Source organism: Myotis yumanensis, unplaced genomic scaffold, assembly GCF_028538775.1.
Source record: "Myotis yumanensis isolate MYYU_CA2020_CCGP unplaced genomic scaffold, mMyoYum1.0.hap1 SCAF_16, whole genome shotgun sequence".
In the NCBI taxonomy this organism is placed as follows: Eukaryota; Metazoa; Chordata; class Mammalia; order Chiroptera; family Vespertilionidae; genus Myotis; species Myotis yumanensis.
The window spans coordinates 765,118-780,225 of NW_027223767.1; the positions used below are offsets into that span (position 1 = coordinate 765,118).

Consider the following 15,108-nt stretch of genomic DNA (forward strand, 5'->3'; position numbering starts at 1 on the left):
AGGGCAAACAGCCGGCCCCCACCCGTGCACCAGGCCTCTGTCGTATATAGTAAAAGGGTAATGTGCAAACTGACCCTAACAGCAGAACGACTGGGAATGACTGGTCACTATGACACACACTGATCACCAGGGGGCAGCGCATCTGCCCCCTGGTGGTCAGTGCGCTCCCACAGGGGGAGCTCTGCTCAGATACAGGCCAGGCTAACGGTTGCCAGCACAGCAGTGATGGCAGGAGCCTCTCCTGCCTCCTCAGCAGCGCTAAGTATGTCCGACTCCAGCTTAGGCCTGCTCCCCACTGGAAAGTGGACATGCCCTGAGGGCTGCCGGGCTGCCAGAGGGATTTCTGACTGCCAGCTTAGGCCCGTTCCCCTGGGAGCAGGCCTAAGCCAGCAGGTGGACATCCCCCGAGGGGTCCCAGACTGCAAGAGGGCACAGGCCGGGTTGAGGGACCCCTCCAAGTGCACAAATTTTTGTGCACTGGGCCTCTAGTATGTTAATATGTACTATAGTTAACCATATAAGTTTTACATTTGTATATCTACACAAATATGTACAGGGTGGGGCAAAAGTAGGTTTACAGTTTGTTTGGAAAATAATACAATAATTAATAAATCATACAAGAATAAACCGTGTAGCCCAGCTGGTCTAGCTCAATGGATTGAGCATTTGACCAAGAGGTCACTGGTTCTCCCTGGCCAGTTTGGCTCAGTGGATAGAATGTCGACCTCTGGACCAAAGCGTCCTGGGTTCGATTCTGGTCAAGGGAATGTATGTTGGTTGCAGGCTCCTCCCCAGCCTGGGCCCTGGTTAGGGCTCGTGCAGGGAGGCAACCAATCGATGTCTTTCTCTCTGTCTTTCCCTCTCTCTTCCACTTCCCCTTAAAGATCAATGGGAAAATATCCTCCGGTGAGGATTAGCAAAAAAGGGGTGGGAGCGGGTTCGCCGGTTCTATTCTGGTCAGGGCACATGCCTGGATTTCAGGCTTGATGCACAGGGGGGCAATAAAGGAGGCAGTTGATCGATGTTTCTCTCTCATTATTGTTTCTATCTTTCTAAAAAAATAATCAATAAAAATAAACTTAAAAACATTTGCAAAGAGCACTATTTTTAAAAAAGAATAACCTGTTGCATACACACAGCTGTAGTTTGCCCCACCCTATATACACTTGACCCTTGAACATGGGGGTGCCAACTGCCTGTGCAGTTGGAATTCTGAGTATAACCTAAGTTGGCCCTCAACGTTCTCGGATGTCCACCCTCAGCTGACCCTTGAGCAGCGTGGGTTTGAACTGTGCATGTGAGTGGGCCTGGGCAGTTCAAGCCCATGCTGTTCCAGGCTCCCTGCAAACACCCTGGCATTGCCCTGGAGAGGTGGGAATTGTGCTTGTACATCTGGCTGGAGCAGAGCTGACCTGCAGCTCCAGGCGTGGGGACCCCTGAGGAACACTGAGTGGGAGTCCTGCAGGGACGGTCCTGGAAGCAAGGCCACTTCCCAGGAGTATTCCCCACAGTGTGTCAGGCCGCTCGCTAGGAAGTGCACACTTAGTCCTCTGTAAGTGGGAAAGGAGCCAGTCACTTTCCCCCGATACTGGGCATTTGATACACTTTGGTACTAAGGTGGAAGCTAAGCATATCAGCTTAGCTTCCAGCTTCCTGGCCACGCCCGTCTTTTGAATGTTAAGTATCTTCACCTGCCCTTCACCTCAGGCTTCATAATGCCTCTGTGCTCAAATGGCCTTGTCCCTTGGTCTGTGGCTTTTGGAAACTTGCTGGCTTTGGAAGCCTTGGGGGGCACAGATGTGGATCACAGAGCTGCAATCTTTCCCCAGGTGATGATAATGGGAAGAAGGCCAGCAACCCCAACCACTGCAACTGCATCATAGACCAGATCTTCACCGGGGGACTGCAGTCGGACGTCACCTGCCAGGTCTGCCAGTAAGTGGAGGCTTCGCAGGGTCTTGCGCATCTTGGGTCCTCCCAGGCCCTGCTCGCCGTCCCACACTGTGGGCCCCGGTTCTTTCGGGAAACTGACTTCACTGGATGTTGCTTATCACCATGATGGTCCATTTCCAACCTGCAGACTGGTGTTCTGAGAAGTTCTCAAAGTCTTTGGATTCTTGAGCGTAAAGTGTTGTCAAGGCCCTGGCCCTCCTGGCTGTGTCTACAGCACCGCCAGATGGGAGACGGGGTGCGTTTTATTTCGGCCACCACTGGCACATGGGGGATAATACAGCTCCAGTGGTGAAGGCACCAGAAATTAGCAGGTCCCCTGACTGTGCAGGCCGTCAGGGCAGGGTCCCAGGCTGCGGGCTGTGGTGTGGCCTCTGCACTGTGCACACGGAGCAGGTGAGCTGTAGGCTCCCCCCACACCCCTGCTTTCTTTAGGGCCTTGGAGCCAGGAGCCAGGTAAAGGGCCCCTCAAAGACGGACATATGTGCTCTTGAGTGTGTCACTCTGAAGTACTTCCTGGTTTCCTTTCCCATTTTCTCCCAAGTAGTGTCCCTAAATCCTTCCTTCATAGGTTTTGGTTCTGTGCTTAGAGCTCAAAGCTTTTATTTCTAGGAGGAGAGTGCATTGGTGATGACGTTAGAAAAACGCATTCCTTCACCTTCAGTGCACTCCCATGGTTTTTATTTCTCTTCAGCTTTTTTTTTTTTTATTGTTTGTTAATCTTCACCTGAGTATATTTTTTCCATTGATTGTTAGAGAGAGTGGAAAGGAGGGAGGGAGAGAGGGAGAGGGAGAAAGAAACATACATGTGAGAGGCACCTTGATTGGTTGCCTCCCACATGCACCCCAACCTGGGCTGGGCATTGAACCTGCAACCCAGGAACGTGCCCTTGACCAGGAATCAACCCACAACCCTTATGCTCTAACCACTTAGTCACACCAGCCAGGGCTCACTTCAACTTTTTAAAAAAGCCTGGTCATGCTCCAGTAAAATTTAAAAACCTGTAATGGATTACTACTTGCAGTTTGTATAGGATAGAAGAGATTGGCAAGGAGTCAGTTTAGCCTGTAAGAGTTACAGATGCAGTTTTCTGTTAAGTAGCATCTGTATCATGGGCCATCACTCCCAGCAGTTGGGGCTCAGGCTTTACTATTTGGCCCTATACTATTGAACTCCATCAGCAGGAGACTGTCAGAGTAGAGCCTGTTTACATTTATGTATTCAGTTTCTCAATCTGTGAATTTCCTGTTTGTATATCCTATAAAATAAAAGGCTAGGCGAGTGACCGGTCACTATGACATGCACTGACCACCAGGGGGCAGATCCTCAGTGCAGGAAATGTCCCCTGGTAGTCAGTGTGCTCCCACAGAGGGAGCGCCGCTCAGCCAGAAGCCAGGCTCACAGCTGGTGAGCGCAGTGGCGATGGCGGGGGCCTCTCCTGCCTCTGAGGCAGCGCTAAAGAGCAGTGAGCCGGACATTCCCTGAGGGGTCCTGGACTTCGAGAGGGCACAGGCCAGGCTGAGGCTGCCCCCCCACTGGGGATGGGGTGGGATAGTAGCCGACATACAGACGTCCCACAATACAAAGCTAGATGGATGATATCTACTCTCCTTACAAAAATGTGACAAACCACTATGAGTCATTGGGCACCAATTGAAGCCATTTGCATGTTGTCATACCTTTTCATGTTGCCAGGGCCTTGATAACACTTTACGCTCAAGAATCCAAAGACTTTGAGAACTTCTCAGAACACCACAGTCTGCAGGTTGGAAATGGACCATCATGGTGATAAGCAAATGGGAAAGGAAACCAGGAAGTACTTCAGAGTGACACACTCCTCTGCCCACCGCCCCCCCCCCCCCCCCCCCACACACACCACTGCACAAATGTCGTGCACCGGGGCCTCTAGTTTTGAAATAAATCTCTGGGAGGGAATTAGCTGGTGCTACTGTTCAGCCTGGGAAGCTGTGGGCAGGGCACTCTGTGTGAAGTGCACTTGGGGTCTGAGTTACTATCCAGGCTCAGCAGCTCCCAGTTCCCAAGGCCACTTGGGTGAAAGATCCATTGATTCAGAAACTCTAGATGTGGGGCCCAGAATAAACCCAAAACGATGGTGCTCATCTTCTGGGTATAGACACTGTTGCTTTAGGAGCAGACTTTGTCTTGAGTGGTTTGCACAGTGTCTTTCCCTAGGGCCCTGGGAGCCCAAGATGCATTGGGTGTGAGCACACCTGAGAAGTCATTTGGATAAAAGGGCAGAGCTGTGGCCTAGCTGGCGGTGGCTCAGTGGTTGAGCGTGGACCTATGAATCAGGTCATAATTAGATTCCCAGTCAGGGCACTTGCCCAGGTTCGGGCTCCATTCCCAACAGGGGGTGTGCAGGAGGCAGCTGATCAGTGATTCTCTTTCATCATTGACTCGTGGCCCAGTGCACGAAATTTGTGCACGGGGTGGGGGGGCAGAGGAGGGTGTCCCTTAGCCCGGCCTGCACCCTCTCCAATCTGGGACATCCTTTTTGCAATCCGGGACCACTGGCTCCTAACCGCTCACCTGCCTGCCTGTTTTATCGCCCCTAACCACTCTGCCTGCTGGCCTGCTCACCCCCAACTACCCCCCCCCCCACACCGGCCTGCTCGCCCCCAACTGCCCCCCACTGCCGGCCTGCTCACCCCCAACTGCCCCCCCACACCGGCCTGCTCGCCCCCAGCTGCCCCCCACTGCCGGCCTGCTCATCCCCAACTGCCCCTCCCCCCTGCAGGCCTGATCGCCCCTAACTGCCTCTGCCTCAGCCCTGCCACCATGGCTTTGTCCCAAAGGACGTCCAGAAGGTCTCCCTGAAGGTCTCCCGGTCTAATTAGCATACTACCCCTTTTTAAAAAAAAATATATTTTATTGATTTTTTTATAGAGAGGAAGAGAGAGGGATAGAGAGTTAGAAACATTGATGAGAGAGAAACATCAATCAGCTGCCTCCTGCACGCCCCCCACTGGGGATGTGCCCGCAACCAAGGTACATGCCCTTAACCGGAATCGAACCCGGGACCCTTGAGTCCGCAGGCTGACACTCTATCCACTGAGCCAAACCAGTTCTGGCAGCATATTACCCTTTTATTAGTATAGATGTTTCTCTCTCTGTCTCCTTTTCCCTTCCTCTCTGTAATAAATAAAAATATATCTTTAAAAAAAAGACAAGAGGCCCTAGCCAGTTTCCTCAGTGGATAGAGTGTCAGCCTGCACGCTGAAGGGTGTCTGGGTTCGATGCTGGTCAAGGGGACATGCCCGGGTTGCAGTGTTGGTCCCCATTGGGGGGCTTGCAGGAGGCAGCCAATCAATGATTCTCTCTCATCATTGATGTTTCTATCTCTCTTTCCCTCTCCCTTCCTCTCTGAAATCAATAAAAATATATTAAAAAAAAGAAAAGAAAAGAAAAAGGGCAGAGCTGTGAAAAGATGTTGGGGTATATTCCATGAGGTGGTACCTCCGAAACTGTTTGTGGGTATCAGTTCTCACTTTGGTTTTCTGTCTCCTGCTTCTAGTGGAGTCTCGACCACAATAGACCCCTTCTGGGACATCAGTTTAGATCTGCCTGGCTCTTCCTCCCCATTCTGGCCCCTGAGCCCTGGGAGTGAGGGCAGTGTGGTAAATGGGGAAAGCCATGCGTCTGGAACCACTACACTGACGGACTGCTTGCGAAGGTAAGAAACCTGCCAGCACTTTTGCAGAAAAATAAAGTGATTTCCTTGCAGGCAGTTGTCTCTCTTGCCGTGAGGCTGTTCAGGAGTAAAACCCTAATAAATTTAGGGGCACCCAGGGTTCCAATAGTAGTTTCTTTTACACGTCTCGTAGGGAACATGAGAAAAGGTATGACAACATGCAAATGGCTTCAATTGGTGCCCAATGACTCATACTGGTTTGTCACATTTTTGCAAGGTGAGTAGATATCATCCATCTAGCTTTGTATTGTGGGACGTCTGTATGTCGGCTACTATCCCACCCCATCCCCAGTGTGAATGAACAGGGTACAGCTCCCTCACCTACTGTACCAGAGTCTGCACTGAGGGAGCCCTCCCGCCGAGGCATGTGGTTTTTTTTTTTTTTTTTTTTTTTAAATAATTCTTTATTGTTGAAAGTATTACATATGTCCCCTTTTTTCCCCATTGACCCCCTCCAGCCTGCCCCCCGCCCCAGGCCTCCACCACCTTATTGTCTGTGTCCATGGGTTATGCATATGTGCATACAAGGTCTTTGGTTGGTTACCTCCCACCCACCCACCCACCTCCACCTTCCCTCTGAGATTCCCCACTCTGTTCCATGCTTCCCTGTCTCTGGATCCTCTCCGTTGCAGGTGGTCTTTACTGCCAGTGATGAAACACGTGAGCTTCTGTCTGCATCTACACTGTTTACTCTGTCCATTTGCTGCATCATTGATTTAGACAAGTGATGAAGTTTCAGATGCAGTTGCTATGAAATGTATTTAAATAGGTGTCACATACTGTGCCGGGCAAGCTCAGCCAAGCGTTCGGTGAGCCTGATGGGGGCCGGTGAAGGATGTAGAAAAGACAGACAAAGAGAATAACCTGGGTCTAGGTCAGTGGTTCTCCACCTTGGCTGCACATTAGAATCACCTGGGAATCTTTTTAAAATCCTGATTTCTGGGCCTCATCCTCCAGAAATTCTGTTTCTTTATTACTAACTAGAGGCCCTATGCACAAAAATTTGTGCACTCGGAGGGGTCCCTCAGCCCAGCCTATGCCCTCTTGTAGTCTGGGACCCCTCGGAGGATGTCCACCTGCTGGCTTAGGCCTGCTCCCTGGGGGATCGGGCCCAAGCTGGCAGTCAGACAGCCCTCTGGCAGCCCCGGAGCCCTTGGGGGATGTCCACTTGCCAGTGGGGAGCAGGCCTAAGCTGCTTGGACATCTTTAGCGGTGCTGAGGAGGCAGGAGAGGCTCCCGCCACCACCGCTGTACTGGCAGCCATCAGCCTAGCTTGTAGCTGAGCAGAGCTCCCCCGTGTGGGAGCACACTGACCACAAGGGGGCAGCTCCTGCATTGAGCGTATGGCCCCTGGTGGCCAGTGTGTGTCATAGTGACCAGTCATTCCCAGTCGTTCTGCTGTTAGGGTCAGTTTGCATATTACCCTTTTATTATATAGGATAGAGGCCTGGTGCACAGGTGGGGGCTGGCTGGTTTGCCCTGAAGGGTGTCCCGGATCAGGGTGGGGGTCCTGCTGGGGTGCCAGGCCAGCCTGGGTGAGGGGCTGATGGCTGTTTGCAGGCTGGTCAAGCCCCCCCAGTGGGGACCCTCACCCCATGGAGGTTTGACCAGCCTGGGTGAGGGGCTTATGGCTGTTTGCAGCTGGTCACACCCCCTTCAGGGTGGGGGTCCCCACTGGGGTGCCTGGCCAGCCTGGGTGAGGGGCTGATGGCTGTTTGCAGGCTGGCCACACCCCCTTTAGGATGGGGGGGTGTCCCTATGGGGGTTCCTGGCCTGTCTGGGTGAGGGGCTGAGGGCTGTTTTCAGGCTGGCCAAGACCCCCGGCAACGGAAGCTCCCAGCCTCTCCTTTTTTTCTTTTTTTATTCTGGGATTTACTTACCTTCTATAATTGAAACGTTGTACCCTTGAGAGGAGCTCAGAGCCGGCCAGGGCAGGCGGGAGGGAAGCTTGGCTTCCTCCATCGCCAGGGGCAACCCAAGCTTCCTGCTCGCTCCAGCTCCTTGGCCACAGCAGGTATCTGGGGTTTATTTATCTTCTATAATTGAAACTTTGTTGCTTTGAGTGGAGCTCAGAGCCAGCCACAGCAGCTGGAAAGCTTGGCTTCCTCCATCACTGGGGAAGCTAAGCCTCCTGCTTGCTCCAGCTCCGTGGCTGCTGGCCGCCATCTTGATTGGGTTAATTTGCATATAGTCACTCTGATTGGCTGATGGGCGTGGCTTAAGGTGTAGCGAAGTTATGGTCAATTTGCATGTTTGTCTTTTATTAGTGTGGATGTTGTGGCCCCACCCCATAACAAAGAAACAGAATTTCCGAAGGATGGGGCCCAGAAATCAGGATTTTTAATTTAATTTTATTTCATTTTTTAAATTAAATCTTTATTGTTCAGATTATTACAGTTGTTCCTCTTTTCCCCCCCATAGCTCCCCTCCACCTGGTTCCCACCCCACCCTCTACCCTCACCCCCCACCCACTGTCCTCATTTATAGGTGCACGATTTTTGTCCAGTCTCTTCCCACATCCCCCACACCCCTTTCCCCCAAAGAATAGTCAGTCCACTCCCTTTCTATGCCCCTGATTCTATTATAATCACCAGTTTATTCTGTTCATCAGATTATTTATTCACTTGATTTTTAGATTCACTTGTTGATAGATGTGTATTTGTTGTTCATAATTTGTATCTTTACCTTCTTCTTCTTCCTCTTCCTAAAGGATACCTTTCAGCATTTCATATAATACTGGTTTGGTGGTGATGAACTCCTTTAGCTTTTTCTTATCTGTGAAGCTCTTTATCTGCCCTTCAATTCTGAATGATAGCTTTGCTGGATAAAGTAATCTTGGTTGTAGGTTAGAAATCAGGATTTTAAAAAGATTCCCAGGTGATTCTAACGTGCAGCCAAGGTTGAGAACCACTGGTCTAGGTCAGTGGTCGGCAAATTGCGGCTCGCGGGCCACATGCGGCTCTTTGGCCCCTTGAGTGTCGCTCTTCCACAAAATACCATGTGCGGGTGCGCACGTACAGTGCAATTGAAACTTTGTGGCCCATGCGCAGAAGTCGGTATTTTGTGGAAGAGTCACACTCAAGGGGCCAAAGGGCCGCGTGTGGCTCGTGAGCCGCAGTTTGCCGACCACTGGTCTAGGTGGATCTTCCTGTGCCTGGCTGAGGCCACAGAGAGATCCAGACAGCAAGCTGAGCCTTTATTTTATAGCTAGAGGTAAACAAGGTAGTAGTCACCATAGTTACAGTGTTCTTGTGAGTTTTACTTGTTTTGGCAGCACTTACTGCATCTACCTCAGCCCATTAGCTACCCAGATAAGATCTAGGGAGCAGTCATAAGGTCAAGCCTAATTGTGCTAAGAAGGCTGTGCCCTCTAAGCTGGGAGTTGTTTGTGACTTTGTCAACAAGTCAGTCTGAGGCTTAACCCTATAGCCACTCCCTACACATACAAATGTGTCAAAGCCAGAAGCCCATCCTAAACTTTCATTTGTGACATGTTTCTTTGTCTCTACATTTTGGCTGCTTCCCTGTGTTTGTTTCTATGTATTGGGTAGAACTGCTATGTCTCCTGGATTGGTAGAGTGGCCTTGTGTTGTAGGTGTCCTGTAGGGCCCAGTGGCTCAGCTTCCCCAGTCACCCGAGCTGGGCACTCTAGGTGTGCCCCTGTATGGGCTGAGTGCACAGTCCTGTTGTAGTTGAGCCTTGATTGCTGTTGTCATCACTGCGAGGAATTGACCTCCAGGCGAACTTGGCTGTGAGGACTAGCTGCTAAACTACAGTGGGAGATCTGCTGTGCAGGAGACACCCCTATGGAGCAGGCCTTGCTTCAGTGGGGCTTTGGTGCTCACTGAGTCTGGCCCTTGTGTGTGTTGCTTGTGGATGTGTAGAGTTGTAATCTGGTGAGGTCTGAAGCTGTCCACCAGGTGCACTGGCTCTGGGGCCTCCTGGGAGGTGCAAAGTCAGCCACTGCCTAGGGCCACCAGGCAGGCTACAGAGGGATGTACAAATGGTGCTACATGTATTGGGCTTTGAGGTGCCCAGGCAAGGCCCAGCTGTGAAGCAAGGCAGGCTGGTGCTAGTACTGGGTCTTAGGCTTCTTATTGATAGGTTTTTGGGCATGCTGACATCAGCTGCTGCTTGTTTGAGAGATTTTAGCAAAGTGCAGCCTGAGCCAGGACAGGCCATTCATATGCTACAAACAGCTTGGGTGGGGTTGCAGATTGGATGGGACGGGGCCACAGGGAATCCCCAGGGCAGAGCCAACAGTGTGGGCCAGGCTGGTGGAAACTCAGATATGGCTGCCAGTCAGCTCTGCCACAGGGGCAGCCCCAGCACAGGATCAATGACCGCTGTGAGCACCCCTATCTGGGAGAAAGCTGCCCCCGAGTTCCTGCCCTGATGCCAGACAGTCCAGTTCCTCCCCATATGTCCCTGGATCCCCCAAAGCTTCCTCCCAGTGCTGGAGCTCAGAGGGATCAAGTCTGAATAAGTTCATGCGCTGGCCCTTTAAGAGGAACACCTGGGTCTCCAGAGGCATCCATGTCACTGAGCCACAGTCCTTGCTGGTTTTTACAGCCAGTAGTTATGGGGCCTTCTCTTCCCTGCCATGGGGCCCTGGGCTGGGGTCTGGTGTGGGACTGGGATCCCTTGCTCCTCATGGGTGGCCTCCACAGAGACCATCTCCCTCCTGATTAAAAACACACCACTGGTGGGTGTCGGACCAGCCCGTTCCGCGCCTCTGCCCCTCCTGCCAGGCTCAGCGTGCCTTCTTCTTTTCTAGCTGTGGGACTCCAATCAGCCAGCTTGCAGGTGGTTCTGGATGACGGTGGTTTTGTATTATAGTTGTAATTTTTAAAAATATATATATTTTTATTGATTTCAGAGAGGAAAGGAGATGGGGAGAGAGATGGAAACATCAATGATGAGGGAGGATCATTGAGGGGCTGCCTCCTGAACACTCCACATTGGGGATTGAGCCCACAACCTGGGCATGTGCCCTGTCAGGGAATCAAACTTCGACCTGGTCCATAGGTCTATACTCAACCACTGAGCCAGGCCAGTTGGGCTTTAGTTGTAATTTTGATGTGGTTTTGGGGGGCAGCGAGTACAGGTGTTTGCCGCCATCTTGGTTCTCTCGGACTTCCACATCTAAAATAGTGTTTTTCCTCTGCACACGCAGCTCTATTCTCCTGTGGCTGCCGCGGGCCCTGGACGCTTGCGGGGACATGGAGAAGCATGGGTGGGCCCTGGCTGTTCCTGTGTATTGTGAGTGGGAGGGGGAAGAACTGTGTTTTGAGTGTGAAAATTGGATGATGGAATAATGTGGCAACTCTGGTTCACACAGGCACACTCTTCTCTCCTGCCACCGGCCTGCCAGTCAGTGTTCAGACTTCACTGATTGGTTTGTGTTCTTTATTTTTTTTTATTTTTATTTTTTTTAAATTAAATCTTTATTGTTCAGATTACATTTGTTCCTCTTTTTTTCCCCCCCCATAACTCCCCTCCTCCCAGTTCCCGCCCCACCCTCCGCCCTCACTCCCCACCCACTGTCCTCATCCATAGGTGTACGATTTTTGTCCAGTCTCTTCCCGCATCTCCCATTCCCCTTTCCCCCCCAAGAATAGTCTGCCCATTCCCTTTCTATGTCCCTGATTCATTATAATCACCAGTTCATTCTGTACATCAGATTATTTATTCACTTGATTCATAGATTCACTTGTTGGTAGATGCATGTTTGTTGTTCACAATTTGTATCTTTACCTTTTTCTTCTTCCTCTTCTTAAAGGATACCTTTCAGCATTTCATATAATACTGGTTTAGTGGTGATGAACTCCTTTAGCTTTTCCTTATCTGTGAAGCTCTTTATCTGACCTTCAATTCTGAATGATAGCTTTGCTGGATAAAGTACTCTTGGTTGTAGGTTCTTGGTATTCAGCACTTTGAATATTTCTTGCCATTCCCTTCTGGCCTGCAATGTTTCTGTTGAGAAATCAGCTGACAGTCGTATGGGTATTCCCTTGTAGGTAATTGAGTCTCTTTCTCTTGCTGCTTTTAAGATTCTCTCTTTGTCTTTTGCTCTTGGCATTTTAATGATGATGTGTCTTGGTGTGGTCCTCTTTGGATTCCTTTTGTTTGGGGTTCTCTTCGCTTCTTGGACCTGTAAGTCCATTTCTTTCACCAGGTGGGGGAAGTTTTCTGCCATTATTTCTTCAGATAGGTTTTCAATATCTTGCTGTCTCTCATCTTCTGGCACCTCAATAATTCTGATATTAGTGCGCTTGAAGCTGTCCCAGAGGCTCCTTACACTATCTTCGTATTTTCGGATTCTTTTTTCATTTTGCTTTTCCGGTTGGGTGTTTTTTGCTTCTTTGAATTTCAAATCTTTGGCTTGATTCTTGCACTCCTCTGGTCTGCTATTGGGTATAATATTCTTTATTTCAGTCAGTGTATGCTTAATTTCTAGTTTCTTTATCGTAGCATTGAGGGTCTCATTAGTTTTTGTGAGGCTCTCCACAAGTTTATTGCAAGCCCTCAAAATTGCGTTTTTTAGCTCCATATCCTCCATTTCTGTCATGTTTTTTTCTCTCCGCATTTTTTATGCTTTCTTGGTGCACCCCCTTGTGGTCTTTGTGCACAGTCTTGTTGTAGTTAAGCCCTGATTGTTGTAGTTAATACTAGAGGGAGTTGACCACCAGGCTGACCGGCTGTGAGAATCAGCTGTGTGGAAAACTTCTGTCCTCTGGTGAGGTGCTAATCTAGCCTTTGCCTGAGGGGATCCGGCAAATGGCTCTGCGCAGGGCCTGGGCGGGGTGGGATCAACAGGGTGGGTGGAGGGAGCCGTTATTCCTGCTCTCAGTCCCGTTCCCAGAGGCTCTGCTTCTCAGAACCCCGGCAGCCGCTGCAATCCTCGGAGAGAAAGCTGCCCTCAGATTCCAACTGATGCCGGACAGTCCGCTTCTCCCGTCTGAGTCTGAGTCCCTAGAGACTCGCCCGGATCTGGAGCCCAGAGTCTGAGACTCCCTCCCGACTGAAAACGACAACCTCGCCCTCAGCCACCAGCCCGCTTTGCGCGCGCACCTCGGTACCTTTGTATTTTCCACACTGTGCTGCCTCTGAGCCTCGGTTTGCTGTTGTCTTTCCTTCTAGTTGAAGAGTCTCTCCTCAGCCAGCATTCCTGTGGTTCTGGGTGATGTCTGTTCCGTCTTTTAGTTGTATTTTTGAAGTGGTTGTTTGTGGCAGCAGTCTCCGGTGTTTACCTATGCCGCCATCTTGGTTCTCCCCTGGTTTGTGTTCTTTTAAACTACGTTTTAAAGTTTGTTCAAATCAGGATTCAGACTTGGTCCACGCACTGCATTTGGTTTATTGGCCTCATAGTCACTTTCAAGTCTTCTTTGCCTGCCTTTTCTTTGTAGCGAAGACAAGGTCACTTGTCCACCATGCTCCCCACACTGCGGACCTTGCTGGCTGGGCGGGGAGTCCCTGTAGGTGGCAGTGTGCGTGCTGGGTGCCTGCCCCACTCCCGCTCTGCAGGCACTCCCTGCCCTGGCCCGCCGCTTCCCGGGAGTCTTGCCTTTGCTCGGGGCGTGGTCCTGTCTTTGTTGAAATGACAGCATTTTCAAGGGATAAACAAGGATTTCCAGACCCAGTTGTCAAAAGATCAAATTTTCTGTTTGTTTTCAGCATTAAATTTTAAAATTTTGTCATAAACTATATTGAAACATCTGTGTTACGATTTTTATCTTTAGTAGATGCCACAAATGCTGGCTACAACCTATCTCACAACATCTCTTCATCATCACAAAGCTAAAATTTCCCAAATGTCTCATTTAAAAAAATTAAACATTTTCTTTTGAGATAATTGTAGTTTCCCCTGCAGTTGTCAGAAATACTACATAGGGATCCCATGTGTCCTTCCCCGATTCCCCCCGGTCTTACACAATTACAGGACAATGTCACAACCAGGATAGTGACACCATGCAGGGCCCTTCGTCACCCAGGAACCCTCACAGCCACCCCTCCTGCCCTCTGAGCACGACTGCCTCCTGGACCCTGGTCGCCACGAATCTGTTCTCCGTTTCTATAAATGCCACATTTCGAGAAAGTTACATGTAAATGGAATCAGACAACATGTAACCTTTGGGGATTGACTTTGTTTACTCATCCTAATTCCCGGGGATTCATCCAGGTGCAGGTGTCAATAGTTTGTTCCTCTTTATTGCTCACTAGTATCCCGTGGTGTCAGGTACCACAGTTTGTTGAACTGTTTATGTGCACCCATTGAAGGACATCTGCATTGCTTCCAGTTTTTTGTTCGTTTGTTTCATTTTTTGGCTACTAGAAATAAAGCTGCTTAAAACACTTGTGTACAGCCCTGGCCAGTATGCTCAATGGTTAGAGCATAGACCCTCAGACCTAAGGGTCATGGGTTCGATTCCCAGTCAAAAGCATGTTACCTGCATTGCAGGTTCATTCCTCAGCCCCAGTCGGGGTGGTATGGGAGGCATCCAATTGATGTGTCTCTCACATCCATGTTTCTCTCTCTCTCTCTCCCCTACCTTCCACTCTTTATCTAAAAAATCAATGGAAAACTATCCTCCGATGACGATTAACAAGAATAATTTTAAACGTTTACGTATAGTTTTTGTGTGAACACAAACTTCATTTTTCTGGGACAAATTACTATATCTTATGGTAGTAAGAAAATTATTATTTCACCAGACTTTTCACTTATAAAAAATTTAAGGCAAGTATTATTTATTTATTTAATGTTGAATTTATAGGGGCATATTGGTTAATAAAATTTATATAGGTTTCAATGTAATTCGTCACCTGCATATTGTGTAGTGTGTTCACCACCCAAAGTCAAGTCTTCTGTCACCATTTATCCCCCTCTACCCTCTTCTGCCTCCCCCTCCCCACGTTCCCTCTGGTAATTGTACTTTTGTCTGTGTCTGCGTTTGTTTTTTAGCTTAATCACTTCACCTTTTTACCTAACCCGCCTCCCTTCTGACAGCTGTCAATCTCTTTTCTGTATCTATGAGTCCGTTTCTATTTTGTTGGTTCATTTTGTTCATTAGATTCTACATATTAGTGAAATCATGAGGTATTTGTCTTTCTCTGACTGGGTTATTTCACTTAGCACAGTGGTTCTCAACCTTGGCTGCACATTAGAATCACCTGGGAATCTTTTTAAAATCCTGATTTCTAGGCCTTATCCACCAGAAATTCTGTTTCTTTTTAATGGGGTGAGGCCACAACATTAGTAACAAAGAAACAGAATTTCTGGAGGATGAGGCCCAGAAATCAGGATTTTAAAAAGATTCCCAGGTGATTCTAATGTGCAGCCAAGGTTGAGGACCACTGATTTAGCATAATAATCTCTGTGTCCATCCAGGCTGTCACAAAAGGTAAGATTTCCTTCTTTTTACAGCTGTGTAGCATTCCATGG

At 49.4% G+C, this 15,108-nt stretch overlaps 1 protein-coding gene across 1 annotated transcript in view; it reads left to right on the plus strand.

Moving 5' to 3' along the window:
• The window catches only part of USP22 (ubiquitin specific peptidase 22), an 81,662-nt gene that overhangs the window by 53,040 nt on the left and 13,514 nt on the right, over positions 1–15,108 (plus strand). The window contains exons 7-8 of the mRNA XM_070393202.1: positions 1,830–1,935; positions 5,487–5,645. Coding sequence (XP_070249303.1) covers positions 1,830–1,935; positions 5,487–5,645 — 265 coding nt within the window. The remainder of the gene's footprint in view (positions 1–1,829; positions 1,936–5,486; positions 5,646–15,108) is intronic.